At 39.7% G+C, this 20,975-nt stretch overlaps 1 protein-coding gene across 4 annotated transcripts in view; it reads right to left on the reverse strand.

Annotated features, from left to right (window-relative positions):
* Positions 1-675: 675 nt before the first annotated feature.
* KAT7 (lysine acetyltransferase 7) overlaps positions 676-20,975 on the reverse strand; it is a 30,772-nt gene continuing 10,472 nt past the window's right edge. Inside the window, exons 6-16 of one of the 4 annotated variants that reach the window (XM_036999043.2) lie at positions 18,042-18,131; positions 16,502-16,600; positions 13,834-13,944; positions 12,118-12,309; positions 9,646-9,735; positions 9,269-9,409; positions 8,044-8,137; positions 4,628-4,774; positions 3,938-4,044; positions 3,206-3,299; positions 676-2,377 (exon numbers count right to left, since the gene is read on the reverse strand). In XM_036999043.2, coding sequence (XP_036854938.1) covers positions 2,334-2,377; positions 3,206-3,299; positions 3,938-4,044; positions 4,628-4,774; positions 8,044-8,137; positions 9,269-9,409; positions 9,646-9,735; positions 12,118-12,309; positions 13,834-13,944; positions 16,502-16,600; positions 18,042-18,131 — 1,209 coding nt within the window. In that variant the 3' untranslated portion in view covers positions 676-2,333. Of the gene's footprint in view, positions 3,300-3,937; positions 4,045-4,627; positions 4,775-8,043; positions 8,138-9,268; positions 9,410-9,645; positions 9,736-12,117; positions 12,310-13,833; positions 13,945-16,501; positions 16,601-18,041; positions 18,132-20,975 lie in introns of all 4 variants that reach the window. The other 3 variants (XM_036999045.2, XM_036999044.2, XM_036999046.2) reach the window with 3 other exon arrangements.

Consider the following 20,975-nt stretch of genomic DNA (forward strand, 5'->3'; position numbering starts at 1 on the left):
AAGGAAACCATGTAAGTAAAGGGACAGTTCTTACTCAGTGGTTTGTCCCTAAATCAGGCAGAGTCAGAATGAAGTTCATCTTTTGCTTCCATGTCTAGATCTCTGGCCCCCAACCACTGCTTAGGATCAACTAAAATCAACTCTTTGAGAATTTTCACCAGTTCCATTACTCTTGCAATGGAAGCCACTAGAGGCATAGGGGCCCATAGCCTGTGAGGGAAGTGAGGAACTCTAACTAGAAAGTAGATGATCTTAGGGAACCAATAAGCCAGAGAAAGCAACGATAGAGGGAAAGCTTAGGTTCTCAAGTTGAAGATACCAAAATGAGATTTGTGCATTCATTACTTAAAGCATCGCATTGGGCTTCTGGTTTCCTGTGAAACCAACATGGATTTCTACCACAAGGGGCTAACATGAGGGTCAAATGAGGCAGTATGAGGGTACCCAGAACAGTGCTGAGCAAACAGGAAGCTATTACACATGCCAGGGCTCTCTTCTGGAAATGGGGCAGTGCTCCCATTTAGAGGGTTTCAGAAGCTAGATTCAGGAATTACTCGACTTTTGCTCCCCTAATGAAGGAGCCTAAGGAGCTGAACTTCTTTTGAGAATATAAAGGAGTCAGAGGGGAAGATAGAGTCTTATTCAAAGGCGCCAAGGCAGTGAATACTCTGCTCCCAGACTTGGAAGAGATTTAAACCAGAGAAATCTTCCTTTTATTTTTACTGGGGTACAATCAGTGGAGACTTAGGATCCAGATTGTGCACAAAACTTCTGTTGCCTTGACCTCTCGGCATTCCATTCTCATGGTCCACATTACCTACTTCCTTTTATTTCAAAATGTGAGAACAGAATTTCACTTTGATGCAAATATCTACAACAGGGAGATTTTGGCACACGTCATTCTAAGATGAGTGTAAAGGTCTTATTACCTTAAGCTTCTCTCCATCCCACCCTCCACCCCAAAGTGACACAAGGACTCTAACCTTGCAACGGAGGACCCTAAGTTTGTCCACTGGCATAGGTTTTCACTACCATTGACCACAGACCAAAACTACCCCAGCAGATACAATTTCCAGCCTCCTCCTTGCCACCACAGAGGTAAGTGCCTGGCCTCCCTTTTCCTGTACTGGATAATCACTACAGCTACTTTTAGAAGTCATCTTAACCTGAGGAGTCAATGGTTAGAGCGGGCACTGATCACCACTGGCACGTGAGCTTGCAGATGAGAAGGAACATTCTCATCACTCCAACAAAGAGACTGTACCCACACCTACCCTAACTTCCTGCTGTTCCTTTGCCCTTGGAATCAGAGGAAAATAAACTTGAGGAAAGAATAAAGAGTCATGATTAGTCACTGCTATGCTCCCCTATTAACTGGAACCAAAGTGAGGCAGAGAGAATTTATCCCCCCAACTAGACAAGTTCAGTGTGAACACTTCTCTATGGATAGCCTGCATTACAGAGGGAAAAAAATTCCAGTCACAAACTACATCCATCCCTCAACAGTCAGATTACTGCTGGGAAAATGAATCCCAAGTGCCTTTACTATGAGTAGCAGTCAGCTGCACCATTTTCAGATATAAATGAGAGCCCCCAGGTGAAACAGACTTGAGCAGAGAACATGCTTTATTGAGGAGTAGCTCTAGGACAGCACTTCTATCACATGTGGGGAAGGGCTGGCTTCTGTAAAAGGCCTTCACCCCTCAAGAAAACCCCCAATGAAGTTGCTTTTGGATAAATTTTAACAGTGACACTGAAACTGGCAGGGAGCAGCCACTTAACATGCTTAAAATTAGCTCCCCCCAGCCCACAGTGAATATAAGTAGTGTACAGAGATGACAAGAGAAAGGCACAAATGACCAGAGTCGGGATTGTGGTGAGGGCTCCACATGAAGACAGCGGTGCTGTAGGAGACCACGTTGGGAAGGGCGACATGTCATACATCAAAAGCTGCCCCAAGATAGCAGGTTAGAATGGGCCAGAGAGAAATTAGAGGGAGCATCTCTTCCTTCTCTTGAACACCACCAAAAATAGGTGACTAGAGATAGGGGGATGGTGGCAAATCCCAAAGAGGAAATGGAGGAGGAGTTGTCGGAAGGGCAGCAGCATGTTAGTCCTGCAGGGAGGGGGAGGCACTGGTACGAGAAGCAAACCTTGGCAGGGGTGGCCGTTCTGCCTTGCTGAGTCATGGGCTGAGATACAGAAGTCATTTCCAAGCATTTTCTACTTCTCTGAGGAGGTTCAGACAAAAATCAATGCAACTTATGTGGAGGTATAGGTGGGTTCTATCAGACTGGTACTGGTGAAAAGGTTTCTGCAGTATTATTAACCAGTTAACATGCAGCATGAAAGGGAGAACTGGAAATTATTTTGGCACCTGCAAATGTAAAAAGGGGCAGGGAGTTGGGAGAGAAGAAAACGGTTACTATCGGGCACTCTCTAGTGAGACAAAAAGAATTCATTTCCTTCCACCAAGACACTGCCCACTGCCCGCAGGTGAACCCAAATCAAAACGCACAATCACAACCTTGTAATTCTTCTCTCCACCTCATTCAGACAGATTATGTGCTATTACCAAGACTAATCCCCGGGGCCTGGGCACTTTCATAAGTATTTGGCTCTGGTCAACCTGACACTGATCAAAAACTGGTCTTTCAATGAAGTGGAGGAAAAAAATGTGAAGTGAGATGACATCCAAAGGGAACTGGCCCCTCCCAGTACACACACACTCAGAGTGTGACCTCTTCCCTGCCCCTCCAAAAGCACATGTAGGAAACAACTACAAAGGTCCTGGTAGTGGCAACCGTATTTGGAGGTCTGGTGACCTGGCAGAAAGAAGCACTATTACAAAGTCTAGGAGACACAACACAACCTCATGGGGCTAGAGAACACGAGGAGAGAACCAGTGACTGGACAGGTACAGTACCAAACAGAACACCTGGGCCAGTGCTATACGGGACCTGCACTCAAGTCTACTATAGGTCCCATCCAGGCAACCTCACTGAGGCCGAAACAACAGTTCCTCAGAACCAGCGTTTGCAGTGTACATGAAGGTCAGAGCCAGGACAGTCCTGAGGGGATGGCCTTCCCATAGGATACTGTACTTGCCAATCACAAGAGCAACAGAAATGACAGACAGATCCCTAGGGTACAGATTCCTACTGCTGGGGTTTGCTGGCTCAGAGTACCAGGTCCCTTTAAGTACCCTTGGGAGGGGTCCATTTTAAACAGCTTGGATCCATGGTCTTATTGGTGTTGGATCTTTTGGCCTCTTTGGCTATCCACTCATCAATCAGGTCCTGGAGGAAAACAATAGTAAAAATTATTACAGACATTCAACTAAATGTCTTTATACATGGACTCCAAGATGACGGTCAGCAAAGAAAGAATTGTCAAGGTGCAATAAAAGACTAAAGTATAAAATAGGTGTAAAAAGAATTATCTTTTGATTTATAAAGTGCTTTTCAATCTAATCTGTTTCTTCCTACAATGTCCTCAGTAAGAACTGAGAATAATCAGTCAACTAACAGAAACTGTTAATAAGTGGTTAGGAGTTGAGAAGACATTTGTTAAAGGAACTTAAAAGCACTTCTGAGCACCCTGGGATGTATGAAGATTCTCCTCTACAGATGGACAACTTTCTCCCATCTAAGAAAATCATCAAAAGACAGAAGTGCTGTACCAAACAAAAGCTGCTTAACTGGAGCTGCTTAGCTTGCGTCACCCAAAGCTGAGACAGGAACTTACTTAAGCTTCAGATGAGGATAAGGAGGAGATAAGCCTAACAAAGGCATGACTGCACGCTAAAGAAATGAGACCAAGTGAAAGGAACTCCTTTCAAAAGGAAAGGCTACCTTTTGGGTGTTAAGGCCCCATTTTGCTCTCCTAAACCTCAAGGAGCATTCAGCAATGAACAAGCAGCTGACAGAAACTTTACCTGTCTCTTTAAAACTAGGTGCTTTCCTTTCCAATACTTGAGCATCTGAAGAGCTTGCAGAGTACTGACAATGTCCACAGGATTCACAGCTGTCTCCTGGCTAATTTCTGGAACAGAAGAGTTACTGAGAAACTGGCCAAAGTGTAGACTCCCAACCCCCTACTGTGGCCCACCTTCCCTTACAGGAAATCCAAATGGACTCCCAATGGTTGGAATCTTTGATATTCAACCCAGCATGTTCAGAAAACTTTTAGGAAGCATTCATTTGACCAGTCCAAACACAGAAAAGGGATTTGGCCTCTACAGAAATCAAGGCCAAAGACAAACCAAACTAAATTCTCCTACCCTTGCATAAATAAACATGGATATCTTAGAAGCTCCTGTGTGTGCCAAAAAAATTTAAATTTTTCTTCTTTCTTGACTCTTGTTGAGAATTAAAGTGTTAGTAGACCCAGATTTGAAAAACCAAGTCATATAATCATTCTCAAGGGCCAAATGCTCTGGAATCTTTAGGAACCTTTGAGTGAGAGTCTCTACAGTGGCCCATATTCAATTCAGTGAGCCTTCTGTTCTCACATTCAGATGAAACACAGAATGGGGCATTATCTTTGCAGGTTACAAAGCATGAATAGGGCCAAGTAGAAAAGTTGGAATATTCAATGGTGTTAACATCTAGAGTCAAAAACCAACCTTTGATAGAAATTTCTTTGCCTTGGAAATTATGCAGGTAACGGAGAAGCACTTCTTTCCAGTAACTGCGATAGCTTATGAGCCCCAGATCTGAGAGTGGACGTTCTGGGGAGCCAACTTTTTCTTCTACTTTGGAAAGCAAATAACCTGCCATGAACAAACATACAGACCTTGTATCTTATCCTAATAGCAAAGAACAATATGCCAACATGAAGGAAGATTAAAGGAGTACAGTCAGCTTTAGAATATCAATTAGGGTTCAGTCATTCAATGGAATACTGTGTGGCTGTTGTATAGTATGCTGCCTTCGTGTAAATGAAAGGGGAAGAATGTGTATTTGCATTTACTTGTAGTAGACATTAAAATACTCTGGAAGGCTTCACTAGAAACAGTAACATTGATTATTTATATGTCTACGTTGGGAAAGGGTAGATGGGAACAGAGATGGGAAACCATTTCATTATACAACTGACCCAAGAACAATACAAGGGGGTTAGGGGTGTTGGCCCACTGCACAATAGAGAATCTGCATACAACTTATGACTCCCCAGAAACTTAAATCCGGTTGAGCAGAAGCCTTACTGATAATATTTGGTGAAAACATATTTTGTATATGCATTGTATACTATATTCCTACAATAAAAAAATGTTTTCTCAAATTGTCACAAATCTCCAAAAATTTTTTCCAATGTATTTATTGAAAAAGACCCACATCCAAGTGGACCCAGGCAGTTCAAACCTGTGTTCAAGGGTCAACTGTGCAACTTTTTATATTTTTCAAAATGTTTTGAATTTTAGGAATAGATTATCTCAATACTACTATAAAGTAGTTGGGGGAGGGGCCCCTGAATCTCATGAGCCTCTAGTTATAACATCTAAACATGTAACATTCCACACTATGGGGATGCAGCCAGCACAATTTATACTCTGGGAAACTCATGCAGAAAACCAACCTGTTTTCTCCAATAAACAGCAAAGAAAAAAAGAAAGGGATTAAGAGTGGGAGCTTTCAAAGTTGTTTACAAGCCACACCTACCAAAAATAATTTTCTTTCAAAAAAAAGAACAAAATCATGGAAATTTGAATGCTATAATTTATGATATTGAGGGATTTTCTGAGTTGTTTTTAGGTGTAATAGACCTTATTTTTTAGAGATATTATCAAAATGAGGGTGAGAATATAGGTAAAAACAAATAGTGATTATTACAGGGGCTTTATTATACAATTATTTTACTTTATGTTTCAAAATTTCCATAAAATCCAGTTTATAAAATACTATTACCTAGTCAAAGATACACAGTACCCCCACTCTCAGTATATTACACCACTTCCTGATTCATTCCTTCCCAGGTGGCTTAAAAAATTAAGGATTAGGAGACTAGTTCTAAGAATTCTAACTTTGACTACTATGTTATATAGTTAGCATTGAATAAAATACATGATTCTCACTATTTATAGTAGTTATGGTCTATAAAGTCATTGAAAACACTGAACTATTGCTCCTTGGAAAAACTACAGGGTTAGGTTCCTAGGAGCCTCTGGTCACATTTTCATCAACCAATTACTAAATGATTTCCCTTGCTTTTTTTCAAATTAATTAATTAATTAATTGATTTTGTTGTCATTAATCTACAATTACATGAAGAATATTATGTTTACTAGGGTCCCCCCTTCACCAAGTCCCCCCTACAAGCCCCATTACAGTCACTGTCCATCAGTGTAGTAAGATGCTGTAGAATCACTACTTGTCTTCTCTGTGTTGCACAGCCCTCCCCATGCGCCCCCCCACATTATACATGCTAATCGTAATGTCCCCTTTCTTTTTCTCCACCCTTATCCCTCCCTTCCCTCCCTTTATCCCCAGTCCCTTTCCCTTTGGTAACTGTTAGTCCATTCTTAGGTTCTATGATTCTGCTGCTGTTTTGTTCCTTCAGTCTTTCTTTATTCCTATAGTCTTTGGGTTTGAGGTGAGTCTCTTGTAAGCAGCATAGAGATGGGTCTTGCTTTTTTATCCATTCTATTATTCTGTGTCTTTTGATTGGTGCATTCAGTCCATTTACATTTAGGGTGATTATTGAAAGATATGTACTTATTGCCATTGCAGGCTTTAGATTCGTGGTTGCCAAAGGTTCAAGGTTAGCTTCTTTAGTATCTTACTGCCTAACTTAACTCACTTATAGAGCTATTTTAAACACTGTCTGGTTATTCTTTATTTTTCTCCCTTCTTATTCATCCTCCTCCGTTCTTTATATGTTGGTTGTTTTATTCTGTGCTCTTTTGTGCTTCCTTTACCTGCTTTTGGGGGTAGTTGATTTTATTTTTTGCCTTTAGTTAGTATTTGGTTGGTCTGCTTCCTTTGCTGTGATTTTATTTTCTCTGGTAACATCTATTTAGTCTTAGAAGTGCTCCCATCTAGAGCAGTCCCTCTAAAATACCCTGCAGAGGTGGTTTGCGGGAGGCAAATTCCCTCAACTTTTGCTTGTCTGGGAATTGTTTCATCCCTCCTTCATATTTAAATGATAGTCGTGCTGGATACAGTATTCTTGGTTCAAGGCCCTTCTCTTTCATTGCATTAAATATATCATGCCATTCTCTTCTGGCCTGTAAGGTTTCTGTTGAGATGACTTCCCTTGTTTTTATATGTTTGTTTAATACCTTATTTTATATTGCTGATCCACTAACACTGAACTCATGAACAACCGCCCAACACAAGTTTTCTCTTTAAGTCGCAAGACAGCCTTTCTAGACAGCCTTTCAGCATTACACTTAGGGGCCACTTATAAAAATCAACAACAAATAGCACAGAAATACAAAAATGTGGACACCACAGACCACAGGACACTTATTTACACTTAGCTGAAAGAAGGCACTCGCTTGCTTGACTTAAGCTGGGAATACAGAGACTTACTTTTTTGCTGCTGTGTGCATGTCCACAAATGACTACAAAGTGCCAAGAATATTGATTTTGGGGTTATAAATCAATCCTAGAGAGTAGACAAATTCCCCAAACAGAATCTGCAATTAATGAGGCCCAAAGCATCTATCAGGTATATTGATGGACTCTAGGTAAGTGCTTACAAAACTGAAATCCCTAACATCTAGGAACTGATCAGAAGCTTTATGCATGTAATGTGCTGTTTGTAAGTCTCAAACTGGACTTATTTTACTTGTCATCAAGTAAACTAAAGAGCTTATTTTACCATCCTCTACTTCTCCTACTATCCGGTACCACCTCAAGGTCATGTATTTATTGAGTATTCAGTGTTCATCAGACTGACTGACAATGTTCAGGTTTTCTCCACTTTTTCATTCAGTAGTTACTACCATATGCCAGAAATTGTAGGGACCATACAACATAAAGACAAACAACAATGGCCCCTGCCTTGTGGAGCTTAGGACTTAGCAGTTTCACTTACTGAAATCAATGAGCATCTTGCCATAGCCCTGTCTCATGTACTGAGGCATGGTGAGGATACAGGATACATTGTAGTTGAGGAATGAATTCTTTTCCTAAAACCAAGAAGAGCAAAGAGATGAGCTGGTCATGAGGGTTTGAAACCAAAGGTATCAGCAGTCCCAGACACAAAATAACATTGACTGAAAATGTTCAGGTTTTCTCCACTTTTTCATTGTAAAGCAGCTGGCTAATTAGTTCTAGGGAGTGGCTGCCAGGCTCACAGCTGTTAGGTCCACACCCTGCACGATGGACATTAATTCCAGGGTCTGCCTACCTCTGAGACCTCCAGTTGCATTTTAAGGGACTGACTCTGGATTCTTTACAGTCACAGAGCAGGGCCAGAAGGTTCAGGACGCTGAGTCAATCTAAAGCAACCCTCTTTAAAAGCAAATTTTCAAAAGGGGGCTGCCTCCTGGAGAAGAGAGGGATCCCAACAGTAAGTCCCCATTCTGGAAGGGGGTCAAAAACCAACCAAATCACATTTTCTATGATTCCATTTATATAAAATGTCCACAACAGGTAAAGATATAGAGACAACAAGGGCTGGGAGGGGTGCCGAGTGGAAACAGGGAATGCTGCTTATGGGTACAGGGTTTCTTATTGGGGTAACGAAAATTGCTTATGATGACTATGAACTTGTTGCACAGTTCTGACTATACTAAGACCACTGACTTGTACATGATAAGTGAGTGAATTGTATGGTATCTAAATTACCCTTCAATGAAGTTGTTGTATTAAAAAGTCATAAGCAAAATCTGGCCTTAGGTCTTTAAAGGCACAGTGGCATTATCGCTGAAGGAGCCCAGCTAGAAAACCAGGCAAAAGGAATATATTCTTGGTTTTAAGCTAATAACATAGAGGAAGGCAAAGCCAGGAGAGTTGGCCTCATGACAAGATGCAGGCTTATGGGTTAGCAGGCAGGACCCTGGCCAGTAATTACTGGCAGCTCCAACCCACAAGCCTAAAAATGAATAAACCAGCTTTTAACAAAGAATTGCACATTTTCATTAAACAATCTTTGATACATAGATTCCACCATCCCCCTCCCGCCCCTTTTCAAAAGGGAAGGGCTGTCATCATTGCCCACAGTACAGCCTCTTCCTGTCAATGATTTGGGTCCCCATATGCCAATGTCAGTCAACCTGCTCTGGCCATTTACTTCTTAATCTCCAGATCCTGCTGACCTTGGAAAAATATCCAATCAGGTGACAGCCAGTGTTGTCCGCTTCTGTCATAACATAGAACAGGAAGGGTTCCACATCATAATATAATGTCTTATGGTCCAGAAAAAGCTTAGCCAACAGGCACAGGTTTTGGCAGTAGATCTGAGAAAGCAGAGAAACAGAGTTTGTGCATGGGCCACTGATTCCTACACTTATCTGATAAAGGCCTAAAATTAAAGATCATACCATTATTGTTAATAAAGCAGAAATTGTATATTTTGGCTAACAGAGAAGTTCTACCTTCTTTACAAGGTGAGATGGAGACAAAACAAGCTCCTTCTAAAACCTATTAACGTACACCACTACCACCCGCCTTTCTCATGACACCACTTTTTTACCTTGTTTTTCTTGCCATCTACTTCAAACACAGAGATTGAGCCTTTGCGATATATCTCATCACCAGGTGGGTGTTTCCACACACACTTGGCCTGCAAAAGAATGGAATTCCTATCAGGGAAACAAACCTTACAAATGAGGCTGCTGCTCCAAAGGGCAAGGAATCACAGGTTAAATTTAGCTGAGAGGACAGACAGTTGGACACACTTGAGAACACACAGCAAAAGAGCCATTTTTTGTTTTCAGAACAATTAGTCTTCTAAAGTCACTGCAATATACTTACGGTATTTTGACAGCAGTTTGGAACACGTTTTCTGGATTATATGCTGGCACTGTTTCAACCCAGGAGATTAAAAATATCTACTATGTAAAAGCCATATAAATAAAAAAAACCTTATTATGAAATGCCTTGCAACAGGAAATCCTTAAGCAGCTTATTCCCAGCAGCTTAGAGTTGCTAGGTAAAGGTGAGAGTAAAATACTCCTGCCTTTGGATATTTCACTGCTTAATAAAGGTAGGAGTACTTCACTCTCACCTTTACCAGAAACTTCTCCTTACCATTATAACAGTTATGACTCTCCTTTGTTCAGATTAGAAAAAAGACAACAATAAAAACCATGCCATGTCCCCACAACAGCGTTCCCCCTTTGTTATGTAAGGAAATAAGAGTAAATCTTTTGCAGCTTAAAAAAAAAAGGCCAAGGCAGAGCCTGGTTGAGCAGCAGGAAGCTCGGGAGCACTTGGCCACAAGGGGGCACAAGGTATCCCTTTCCTCACCCTCAACTGCTAATAGATGTAATGTTGCCAGTCAGCCATTGCTGTAAATAGGTGAATTCTTGAAACTTTTATGTAAATCTACCTAAAAATATAATTTAAAAAGAAAATTTATATGGAGCAATTTTTATTAAACTTTATTGTGACTTTCAGTCAACTCAAGAATCATGTCCCATTTGTCACATGTAGATCCAAATATTTATTAACTGGAATTGCTTCAGGAAAGCTCCACCTATATTTGCTCCTATCTCCACCCTTTACTCATGCTGGCTCTTTCCAACAATAACCCAACTAACACAGCAATCATTTCTTTAGAAACAGAAGCCAAGATGTTGGTCACATGGCCAAAGGCAGTCCATTTTAGTGATCACACCTGAAGCAATAGGAACCAGAGCAGGTATAAATTAAAATAGGTTTTTTTCCCTGAAATTCAATTTATGTAATTCATAATACAGCAGACTCTCAAATATTTGAAATGTTTACTTGACCCTCAGATTCACCCATATTCCATTTTCTCCACCTACTACTATTTCTTGCCATTTTTGACTATTTTATTGGTTAGTGTCACTAAATAAGTAGAAACAAAATAGAAGAAAAAGGGATAGCAGTTCACATCATTAAGAATACTAGTCTTCCTTTCACATAACAAAACCATGTTTTGATTTCTCTCCATGATCCACAATTATGGAGACCAGTCCTTCTGACACCATCCCATCCCTCCCTGTGCACTCGTGTCCCCACCTGTCACCTCTCCCCTCAGCATTCTATCCCCACCCCAAGTCAAGTGTGCAGGAGTCTGAAAGGCTTAATCCACAGGAGTGGTTCTGGGCAACAGTGCTATGGACTGTGTGCTCCAGAGTTGGGAACACAAGAAGGGAGGTAACACCGAACTGCAGAGAAGAGTACAATGACAGCAACCATGGGAAATCTGGGAAATAAAGGGAAAGGGAAGGAAGAAGACACCCTAAAAGGCCTTGGAGCCAAATTCTGTTGTGACCTACAGAAACAGGAAAAAAGAAAGGTTTCCCCTGTCAGAAAGGACTGACTTCTACCCCTTCCCTTTCCCCACCCCTTCTCTTTGGCAGAAATTCTCTTTGAGACTTTTCATTCCCTAAGTAGGGCAAGAAAAATGGCTTAAAGCTACAAAATATTTAGTAAGCCTAGCTGTCAACAATAAAATCAAATTCAAGTTTTTACTCCTATTTTAATAAGAATGTTCAGAAACCAGAAAGCATAAGACAACTTGAGAAGAAGGCACCAAAGGACCCATTTTGTTAATTTAATCATTTATCTCCCTTAAGTGTTCATTCAACACACATTTATTGGTCATTTATTGCCTGTGTTAGTTGCTAGGGATACAAAGGCTAGTCACGATGTCCCTGCCCCATCTAACAAAGTCTATTTTCATCTAGTTTGAGACAAAAAAATACCGTGAGCAGAGGTAATTTACATCCCAAGGAAGAAATGGAAAAGAGCAGGAAGCAAAAGAAAACAAGACAAGATGTATATGACAGGATGCAGCTAAGAGCCAGCAGCTGCTTTCAGCGCCACTCCGCACCAGCCTGTACAAAGATTATGATTTCAATTTCCTATGACTTCATCCCCTTGCTGCAGATCATAGAGATGCTTAGACAGAGGCCAAAACCTAGAGATTCCACTGTTTATCACCATCACCGTCATGGAACCCCAGACAACTCACCATGTGTCGGCGGAGAATTGTTTGGCTCTTCATGTATTTTAAACAGAATTCACACATGTAGAGACGACCCAGTCGTGCATATTCTTCAGGATAGGGAGAATGGTACCAAGTATCAAGCTCATAACGACCAAAAGCAATTGTTTTAATCATGTTGCTCCCCTCTGTGATCTGGCCTTGCAGCCTTAACTTCTCCTATTGTAAAGAATCAATCAAGTCAAAGGAGGATTAGAATCGATCATCTTTGTTTTCAAAAGCCTGTAGAGTAAACTTGTGTGCCTGTCGTCAAAGTAGGCTATGAAAAAAAAAATCACACAGATTTGGCTTCTAATTCATGAGAAATTTACACTAAAGAAGGCTTACTTGGGCATGTGTAATCTGGAAGGCTTCTAGGAAAATTACTGTATATATCACCTAGAGCACAGGTCTTCATAGAAAGCTTTTCTCGGCTCCCTACCACACTCTGGGCCTGACCTCTCGTATATCAGAACAATCTTTGGCAAAATTTTGTTTTCACTAGCCTGCACCAAACTGCATTATGAAAGGCAGTCTAACACAAATGCAAACTCCCTACCTTTACAAAGTATTCTAACGCTAAACAGAAGATTACTTAGAATGTGCCCTACTCATCTTCAGAAGCTTTTATAAAGCTTTGTGGATCTGTGCAACATATATCCATGGATATACATGGTCACTGTCTCAATTTAGGTTCTTTAAAAATATTTTTGAAACATGGACGACACGTTAATTCTAGAATCTAAACTCTGTAAGTACAAAATATTTTTAGATATCTATCTCTACTCAGTGGCTATGAACTGGCTACAGGAGTAATTTTTAAGCATAACCACCAGGTGGGGAGTTGTGAAAGGCTGGCCTAGGATATGCTTGGTTCCTGAGCATCGGAAAAACGGCACAGCCAGCCCATCCTAGCCAAGGGCAGCTGTCAAACCCTGCTTCCCAAATGTTTTCAACAAGGCCATGTGAGGATTTTAAAATAAAGTATTTAATATTAAAGAAAAAGAAAGGAAGGTAAGATTCACTTTACAAACTAAGTTCCCTGAACACATTAAATCTGTTAACGCAGATTAATAATGTTGCTCCCTTCTGTGATCTGGCCTTTCAGCTGTAAAATTGCTGACAGTTCTGCCTAGGATATGAATACCCAGTGTGAACTACCAGTAAACAAAAAACCCAAACAGAAAACCACCTTAATATACAAAAATATAAGGATATATAAAACATCAAAGGTTAACTCTAAAATATCTGACTACTACAGCCTTTTCCATTACTCCTCTTCAATGTTCTCTTTATTCTTTTACAGCTGTATTGAGGGGCTGAGGAAATCCAGCAAGGGCGAGTTCCTTTGGGTGGGGGACCACAGAGAGAAGGTAGACCTCCCAAGTTCTAGAGGCTCTCAGTTGCAAATTACCCAACTGAGACAAAGGGGCGCCTACTGTTTTACCTAGCCTCAACACCTGCACCGAACAGGTCCTTCTAGGAGTTGGGTTGGAGAGGGAAAAACCACGGGACAACGAGGAAGGGTAATTAATTTTAAATATGAATGGGAAGAAGAACAGCCTCCATAAAGGAGAGCTGGGGGAAGGGAAAAGAGATTCAATCAGCAAGGCCCTTTTGACTCCCATCAAACTGACTGCTAATCGTTTCCTTCGAAGTTCTCTGCACCCTTCCCAGTGGTCCTGAGCTTGGAGGTTTTCTCACCAAATCCTCTGAAGCCCGGGCTTGTGCTCTTCGGAAAAGATCCAAGTCGTACTCGCTAGTCAGGTTTTCCAAGAGAGGTTCCCGAGTGTTCCCATAGGTCTGTCTGTGTTCCTAGGAAAACAACCAGAGCATGTTTCTCTCTGCTTCTGAGAACTTCATCTATTTCATTTCAGTCAATGCCAGTCATAGGGCAAGCACAACGATAAGCTATTTATTTAATGCCTACTATATGCCCTGCAATATACTAGCACTAGGGATTGAGCACAAGACGTACTATTCAACAGATTAACGCCAGAAGACGCCCACTATCCACCCTAGTGAATCAGGAAAGGAAATACTCCTACAACTTCAAAGGGGAGTTTTTCATTCTTCTATCTCTAAATAAGCACCTCCAGAATCAAGACTCTGTGCTTCCATTGCCTCACTGAAAATGTGCATGACAGTACCAATAAATAGCAAACCCAAAGGCATTACAAATTCTTAGAAATCTGAGATTTGGAAAAGAAACTGGGTGGATACTCCCCTTTTAAAAGCAAAATACAAAATCTCTAAGCCTTATAGTCCAAGATTTTAGACTGCAAGAAACATGCCGGTAGGAAGAGGCAGCTAGGCTAAGCAGCCCTTCATAAATTCTTTCACTTGAATTGCTGTACCCACTTTAACCCTGTCTACCCAAAGGTGGGATGCTCCCACTTTTGAACTCCAGCCCAAGTGCATACAAAAAAACAGTCTGGCCTCTTTAAAAAATGTTTTACTAAATATTGAGCAAGGACAAGAGGGACTAGTCACAGAAAATTAGAAGCATGAAAATGATACAGTTTTAAGTATCAAATCTTACCATGGCAATCACTCTGTCGTTTCACAGGAAATTCCACAAAGGTAACTTCCCTTTTAAACCTCTGGTTCTAGCCCTTCCCACTCTGTCCTAGTCTCCACCTCCAACCCAGAGACTAGAAGATGATGGTCGTTAACTGGAGTGGCTGGCTCATTACAGGAAGGACATGATAGATTTCACATATTTATTAGCATATGAAGAAACCATTCACCAGTACTGTTACCCTCACTAAAATTCTTCAAGTTAACCTGGGCCCATTTGATGTATGTCTCTTGAATTTGGACTCTGTCATCAGAGATTCAGGTTTTAAGTATGTTATTTCTTCTAGTTTCATAAACTTTTTCTCTTAAAGCTTGAAAAAAATTGTATCCATCATTTTTACCAGGCAGGTTGGGTCCAAATAACCTAGCCCAAATTACTGGATGTAAAAGCAGATGTTCGTAAAATAAGTTTCATCAGAACCTTGTACTTTAGACAACCTTTCTACCTGTATAATTTCTGGGCAAATTACCTATTACCTATCTAAATTTCAGTTTTCTCATCTAAAAAAAAATAAGTGAAACATCATCCACATATAGGGTTGTACAAAGACTGCAGGAGTGACATAACCACAGTGCCTAGCAAACGAGCACTCAATAAACGCCATTATCAGGTTATTCCTACACTTCTACCCAATTTGTAGATAAAAACATTGAACAGGACAAGGACTCATACAAGCTTGCACCCTACAGCCCACTACCAGAGCCTTCCCTCTACAAACCCAACATAATCTGATACTGGTGTTTAGTTACAAATTCACCCCACAACCACCACCCATCTCACATTGGCACATTTCCATTTATTTGTACACTTATCATTTACAAGACAGTGGTGACTACCAAAAAAGTAAATACATAGTTTGGCATATTTTGTCTTAGTGAAACCATGCTAAGTATTCACAAATCACACTTTTAATAATCTATTCTAATGACTAAATAAGCAAATACATCAACTCCATGAAAAAATAAAAATAAGCATAAGAAAAAGACAGACATCATATGCCAAAATTTTAACAGTTGTTTATATCTTGGACAGTAATTTTTTTGGTATTGTCAATAGTGTTTATTAACACATTTATAATAAAATAAGTCTTTACTTAAGATTTACATTTAAAAATTTTGAAGAATTTCTAATGAAATGAAAGTTCAAAATATTTAACTGAAACAAAGAATTCAAAGCTGTTCTTATAGTAATATCCAAATTAACCTAAACAAGGCATTATGTAAAAAGCTAGAACAATATATCCCCAAATGCTAACTGTGGTTATTTTTAGGTAGTAGGACTGATGTTTATTTCTTTTAACTGTTCTATGTATACTTTCTTAATTGTTCCATGTTTTTTGTTATAAGTGTGCATTACTTTTAATACTAAAAAAAAATTACAAGATTATAGAACACTTATCACCCAATTAATACTTTTTATTACAAAGGAATTTTATTTTTCCATTAAAATAAGTGCACTACTGCTTAGCTTGAGTATTTTTCCTATATACAGGCATCTCTGATATGGTGTTTGTTCGAGGGGGTAAATTTAACCCTTTAAAACTAAAGTGAGGTTTATAAGCAACTACAGTATTGTATTTTTTTAATCTAAATTCTTACAGTATTTTGTTTTTATAGACTTCCAGTTTCCACTCTTAACAACTGAGTTTTAGAGGATTCTAGTAAACTCTAATGGCCAGGCAAGTGTCCTTATACATGTAGAGAATAAGAAATGGCAAATCTGAAAAGCAGAAGCTTAGAAACCAAAAGGAATCAAGTGTGCATGCTAATTAAATACTGAACAACTTCTCACCATGTATTTCTCTTTCTGTTCTTTGCTCAGCCCAGAATTCCTTTTCTTCCTGAGTTCTGCCACCTTCTCCTTATAACGAAGCTGCCTCTCTGTTGGTGCCTACAAGGAAAATGGAGAAAACTGAGATTGATAGCTATAAAACTCATTATGCAATTAAATTTCAAAATGAAGGTAACCAAAAAAAAAATGAGGAAGAAAAAAAATGCCAGATATGTTACAACCACCCTGTGAACACTATGGCAACTTTAAAATTCCAAATTGGGTTACCTCAACACCCAGATCACTACCCTTACAGTCAGTTAATACAGGTTCAGTAATGCACTTAATATTAACCCAAGCAGAAGACAGATTATGGAGGTAAGTGTCCACCAAAGCAACAGGAATAAAAGATCATTTCAATTCAATAAGCATTTATTGAATGCTTACTATTATTCTCAAGTCTTGACACAAAAATGAATAAAAATTTAAGAACTGGGTAAGAATAGAACCCAAGATAGACAAGCGTAGCTACCACTTAGAATGCTTATTACCTGCCAAGCACTGGGGATACGTACTTGATATACATAATTTAGCTAACTATCCAGCCAGGTGGGTGTTATTCACTCCTTTTAATTAACAAGGAAATGAAGTTCACGGAGTAGCTGGCCTGCCCAAGACCACACAGCTAGAATAACAGTATTCAAATTACAGTATTCAAAGCCAGATCTGCTAGACTCCAAAGCCAAACTTCTCCCTCATCATGCTTCCTCTGCTAGCCACCTATAATCTAACCACAGAAACAGACATCCGTATGATGAGCTCAGTACACATCATTTGGGACAAGGGCTAAACTAACATTCTGAGAACATGACAACGGGAATACATGAGGAAGAAATTCATTAACGATAGGAGAAGATTTGGAAAGAATTCCTACAAAAGCTCAGAGTTGCACAAGGCCTTGAAGGATAAATACAATCTCTTCGCGGTATCTGTTCAGAGTTGTAGGCAGAAAAACAAGAGTAAAGACCAAAGGCACTCAGAGAGCAACAAGGCATTAAGTGTTTAATCAACAGGCTTGAATATTAGAGAGGCAGAAGGATTAGGGCAAAGCAGCATCTTAGAGTCCAAGGGAAGAGAGAAAGAGGAGAAAAAGTAAATCAGCGAATATCCAATGCCACGAGTCACTGGCAATACCTTGGGAACAAACCAGCAGAGTGGAGGGGTTTGAAGATAAATTACAATGGGTTAAAAACTGGAGGCAAAATGAGGCAATATAACTACAACTATAATCCCGCAAATAATCAGATCTTTGATTGCTATTCATACATTACTACTGCTATTACTAAAGGTAGTATGAGTCCTTCACTTATGAGGTAGAAGTGTTCGTTTCACGAAAATTTACTGCTTAGAAAACACTTACGATTCTGAGTTTATGACTGAAGCCCAGTTACTCACACCAAGGAAACAAGAGGCATGGATATACCTAAAGACCATTATGGATCAGGGACATCCAAGACTTAGCTCTCAAACTGAACGGCCAGAGCTTTAACAAGGCCCATACCTGGTGCCTGGTTGCATGCCTGTTGTTGTCATCTTGCCTGTGGGACAGCATCCTTTCTTCTATCTGCTTATCCCGGCTCTGTGCTCTCACCTGCAACCATCAACAATGTCAATAAATCCACCTGCTTCTAAGACTATGTTTACTTAAAGCATAAGAATACAGTAGTAATCCCTTGAATTTTTCTTGTACTTTTACTTTCAAAGGGTCTTCCCAGGTATAATCATCACAGTCTCTATAAGAACAGATAAAGCAAGGTTCATATTCTGTTTTCTCAGCAATTAACTGTGAATCAGAGAAATAATTACAGCTAAATGGTGATATAGCTGAGTTTAAGTCTGATGGTTATGAGCCTGAACTCTTTCCACTGTACAATGGATTAGAAACAGTGTGAGCAAGTAAAAGAACAGAGTGAAGAAGTACAAAGAAAAGACATACCTCAGGTCAAGTCTACAGGTAAACACAACACTGTAGTCACGATCTTAGACAAATCACATGAGCTCTCCAACAGTTTCAGTTTCACCTTCTGGGAAGTGAGAACTCATATCCAACCTCTTCTTCAATTTCAACACTAAAACTCAGCATGGTCAAAACTCAATGACTCACATCCTCCCATAAATCTGCTCCTCCCCAAATCTTCCCTGTATCAATAAGCAGCAACATTTTCTAAACAACTGATCAGGTCGAAAACTTGAATGTCATCCTTGTTCTTCTCTTACTCTCACATCTCACATCAAATCCATCAGCAAGTCTATTAGGCTGCTCTTCTCCAAAACATCCTGAATCCAATCAATTCCTACTATCTCCATGGATGCAACACTAGTCTGACCACCACCTACTTCAGAGCTGCCTTCCAACTAGTCTACCCTATGCCAATACTTGCCCCCTCCAGTCCATTCAATATACTAGCAAGATGTGATTTTTAAAAAGTGTTTATGAAATTGTATCATGCGTCTGCTAAAGCCCTCCAAATGCTTCCCGCTGACACTGGAATAGCAACATACTCCTTATGTCAAGGTCTACAGGTCCTTCATGGTCCAGATCCTGCTTCCTTGACTTCCACATGCTCCAGCCACACTAGCCTACTTTCAGTCACTCAAACCCAACAGTTTATCCTTTGCCCTTGTTCATCCTGCTTTGATCTCCTAGATCTTGACACAACTGCCTCTTTGCAGTGAGCCCTGTCTCAGAGCAATGCCAAAAGCAGCACCATACCCCCGTCACCCCCAAAACAGTCATTGTCTTTAGTTATCTTTAATATCTTTAGTCTTTTTGTTCCTTACAGCATTTATCATTACATGGAACTGTTATTTACTTTTTAACTTATAATGTTGATTTTGCCTCCTGCATGAGAATATAAGCTCATTGAATACAGTCTTTTATCTCATTCACAAAATCCTCAGGTACCTGTACAGTGTTTGGCACACAATCACAGACATCTGCGACTGGATAAAAGTGGTAATAATCACTAGTGGTAGTTGTCTACCAGGAAACTCAGAGCAATCATGTACATGCAAATATTTTAAAAACTCTAGAGCTCTTAATAAATGTGAGGAATTCGTCTAATCTTTCCATTTGAGATTCTGAGTTAACAAAGATGTCTATCTTTCAGAAATTCTACTGATCCTCCAAGCACATGTTCCAGCAGTAAAGATGGATTATGCCAAGCCTGATTCCCCTTGTAAAGAAGAGCACAAAAGCAGAAAAATTCAGAAAGTGCTTTCCTTTCTGCAGAATTTCCTTCCCCAAACTGGAATTTTTATTTTTCTTTTTAAAAAATAAGTTGTGTAAGTTAATGTGTTCATATTGCTACAAGCCAACAATTTTAAAAGTTATACCTTAGAAGACTTTTATGTAAAACCATCCACAGCATCAGATCATTGTAGTTAAAGACAAGAGGTAGAGAACCCTCAAAAGACAAGAGATCACAGTTATTTTCAGAGAAAGAAAGACCTAATGCCTTGTCAGCTTCTGATACAGATGATGGCAGAGCTGTTCCCGTTTTGGTCTGGTCTCAGACTAATGGGAAGACACTGGGAAGACCTACCAATTATGCTTATACAGAGTAGAAGAAACTGCCTTGTTTAAATAAGTGATCTGGAACGAGCAAAAATAAGAGGAAAAGTCCTTGACCTTAAAATCCACCTAAGTACTAAAGGTATACTACGTTGATGAAAGACTAAATACATAAAGAAACTTTCCATTCTGTGGTCTACTCGTAATAAGAGAACACAGTCCTGAGTCAAGGAGAATTAATGTTGGCTAGGAATCTAATTTTTCTCAGGACGAAACTGGCTCAGACAAGAATAAACCTGTGAGCCTGGCCTTGTGAGCAAAAATACCACAAAAACAATGAATACTTTGGTCTAACTAGCTTGGATGACCTGTCCAAATACTACCTGAGCAAACCATTTTATCTGTAACATTTTCAACTCATTTCCCCATAATTAGTTTTCTGATTCCATCCTTGGTAGCAGCAACCCATACAGGAACATAAAAAATAGGATCTTAGGCTCTACTCCTAAATTCATTATCCCAAGAGTCGGTGTGGATGAGGGTAACAAAAGGAAAAGTATGCTGCAGAAATAGAGAAAAAGGAAAAGAATTATGCAAAAACAATTAAAAAGTAAAATGTCTTCACAGATCTATAAAAGAACCTAATGCATAAATTTGAGATAACATATTTATGCAAATTATTTCTTCATGGAAAAAGTCCACTGCAATCTTTGAAGTCAATTATCAGTGGGAAATATCAATGAGCACTCATTACATACTATAATTCTTTTATTTGTCCTACTGGTTTTTCAAAAAACACAATTTTTTAAATTATGTCTCCTCCACTTGAATGTAAGGACAAGGACCTCGCCCATTTCATTCACCCTGTATCCCCAGTGCTTAGCAAAGTGCCTGGCAAATGGTAAGCACTCAATAAGTATA

The sequence above is a fragment of the Manis javanica genome, chromosome 4 (assembly GCF_040802235.1).
Source record: "Manis javanica isolate MJ-LG chromosome 4, MJ_LKY, whole genome shotgun sequence".
Lineage (NCBI taxonomy): Eukaryota > Metazoa > Chordata > Mammalia > Pholidota > Manidae > Manis > Manis javanica.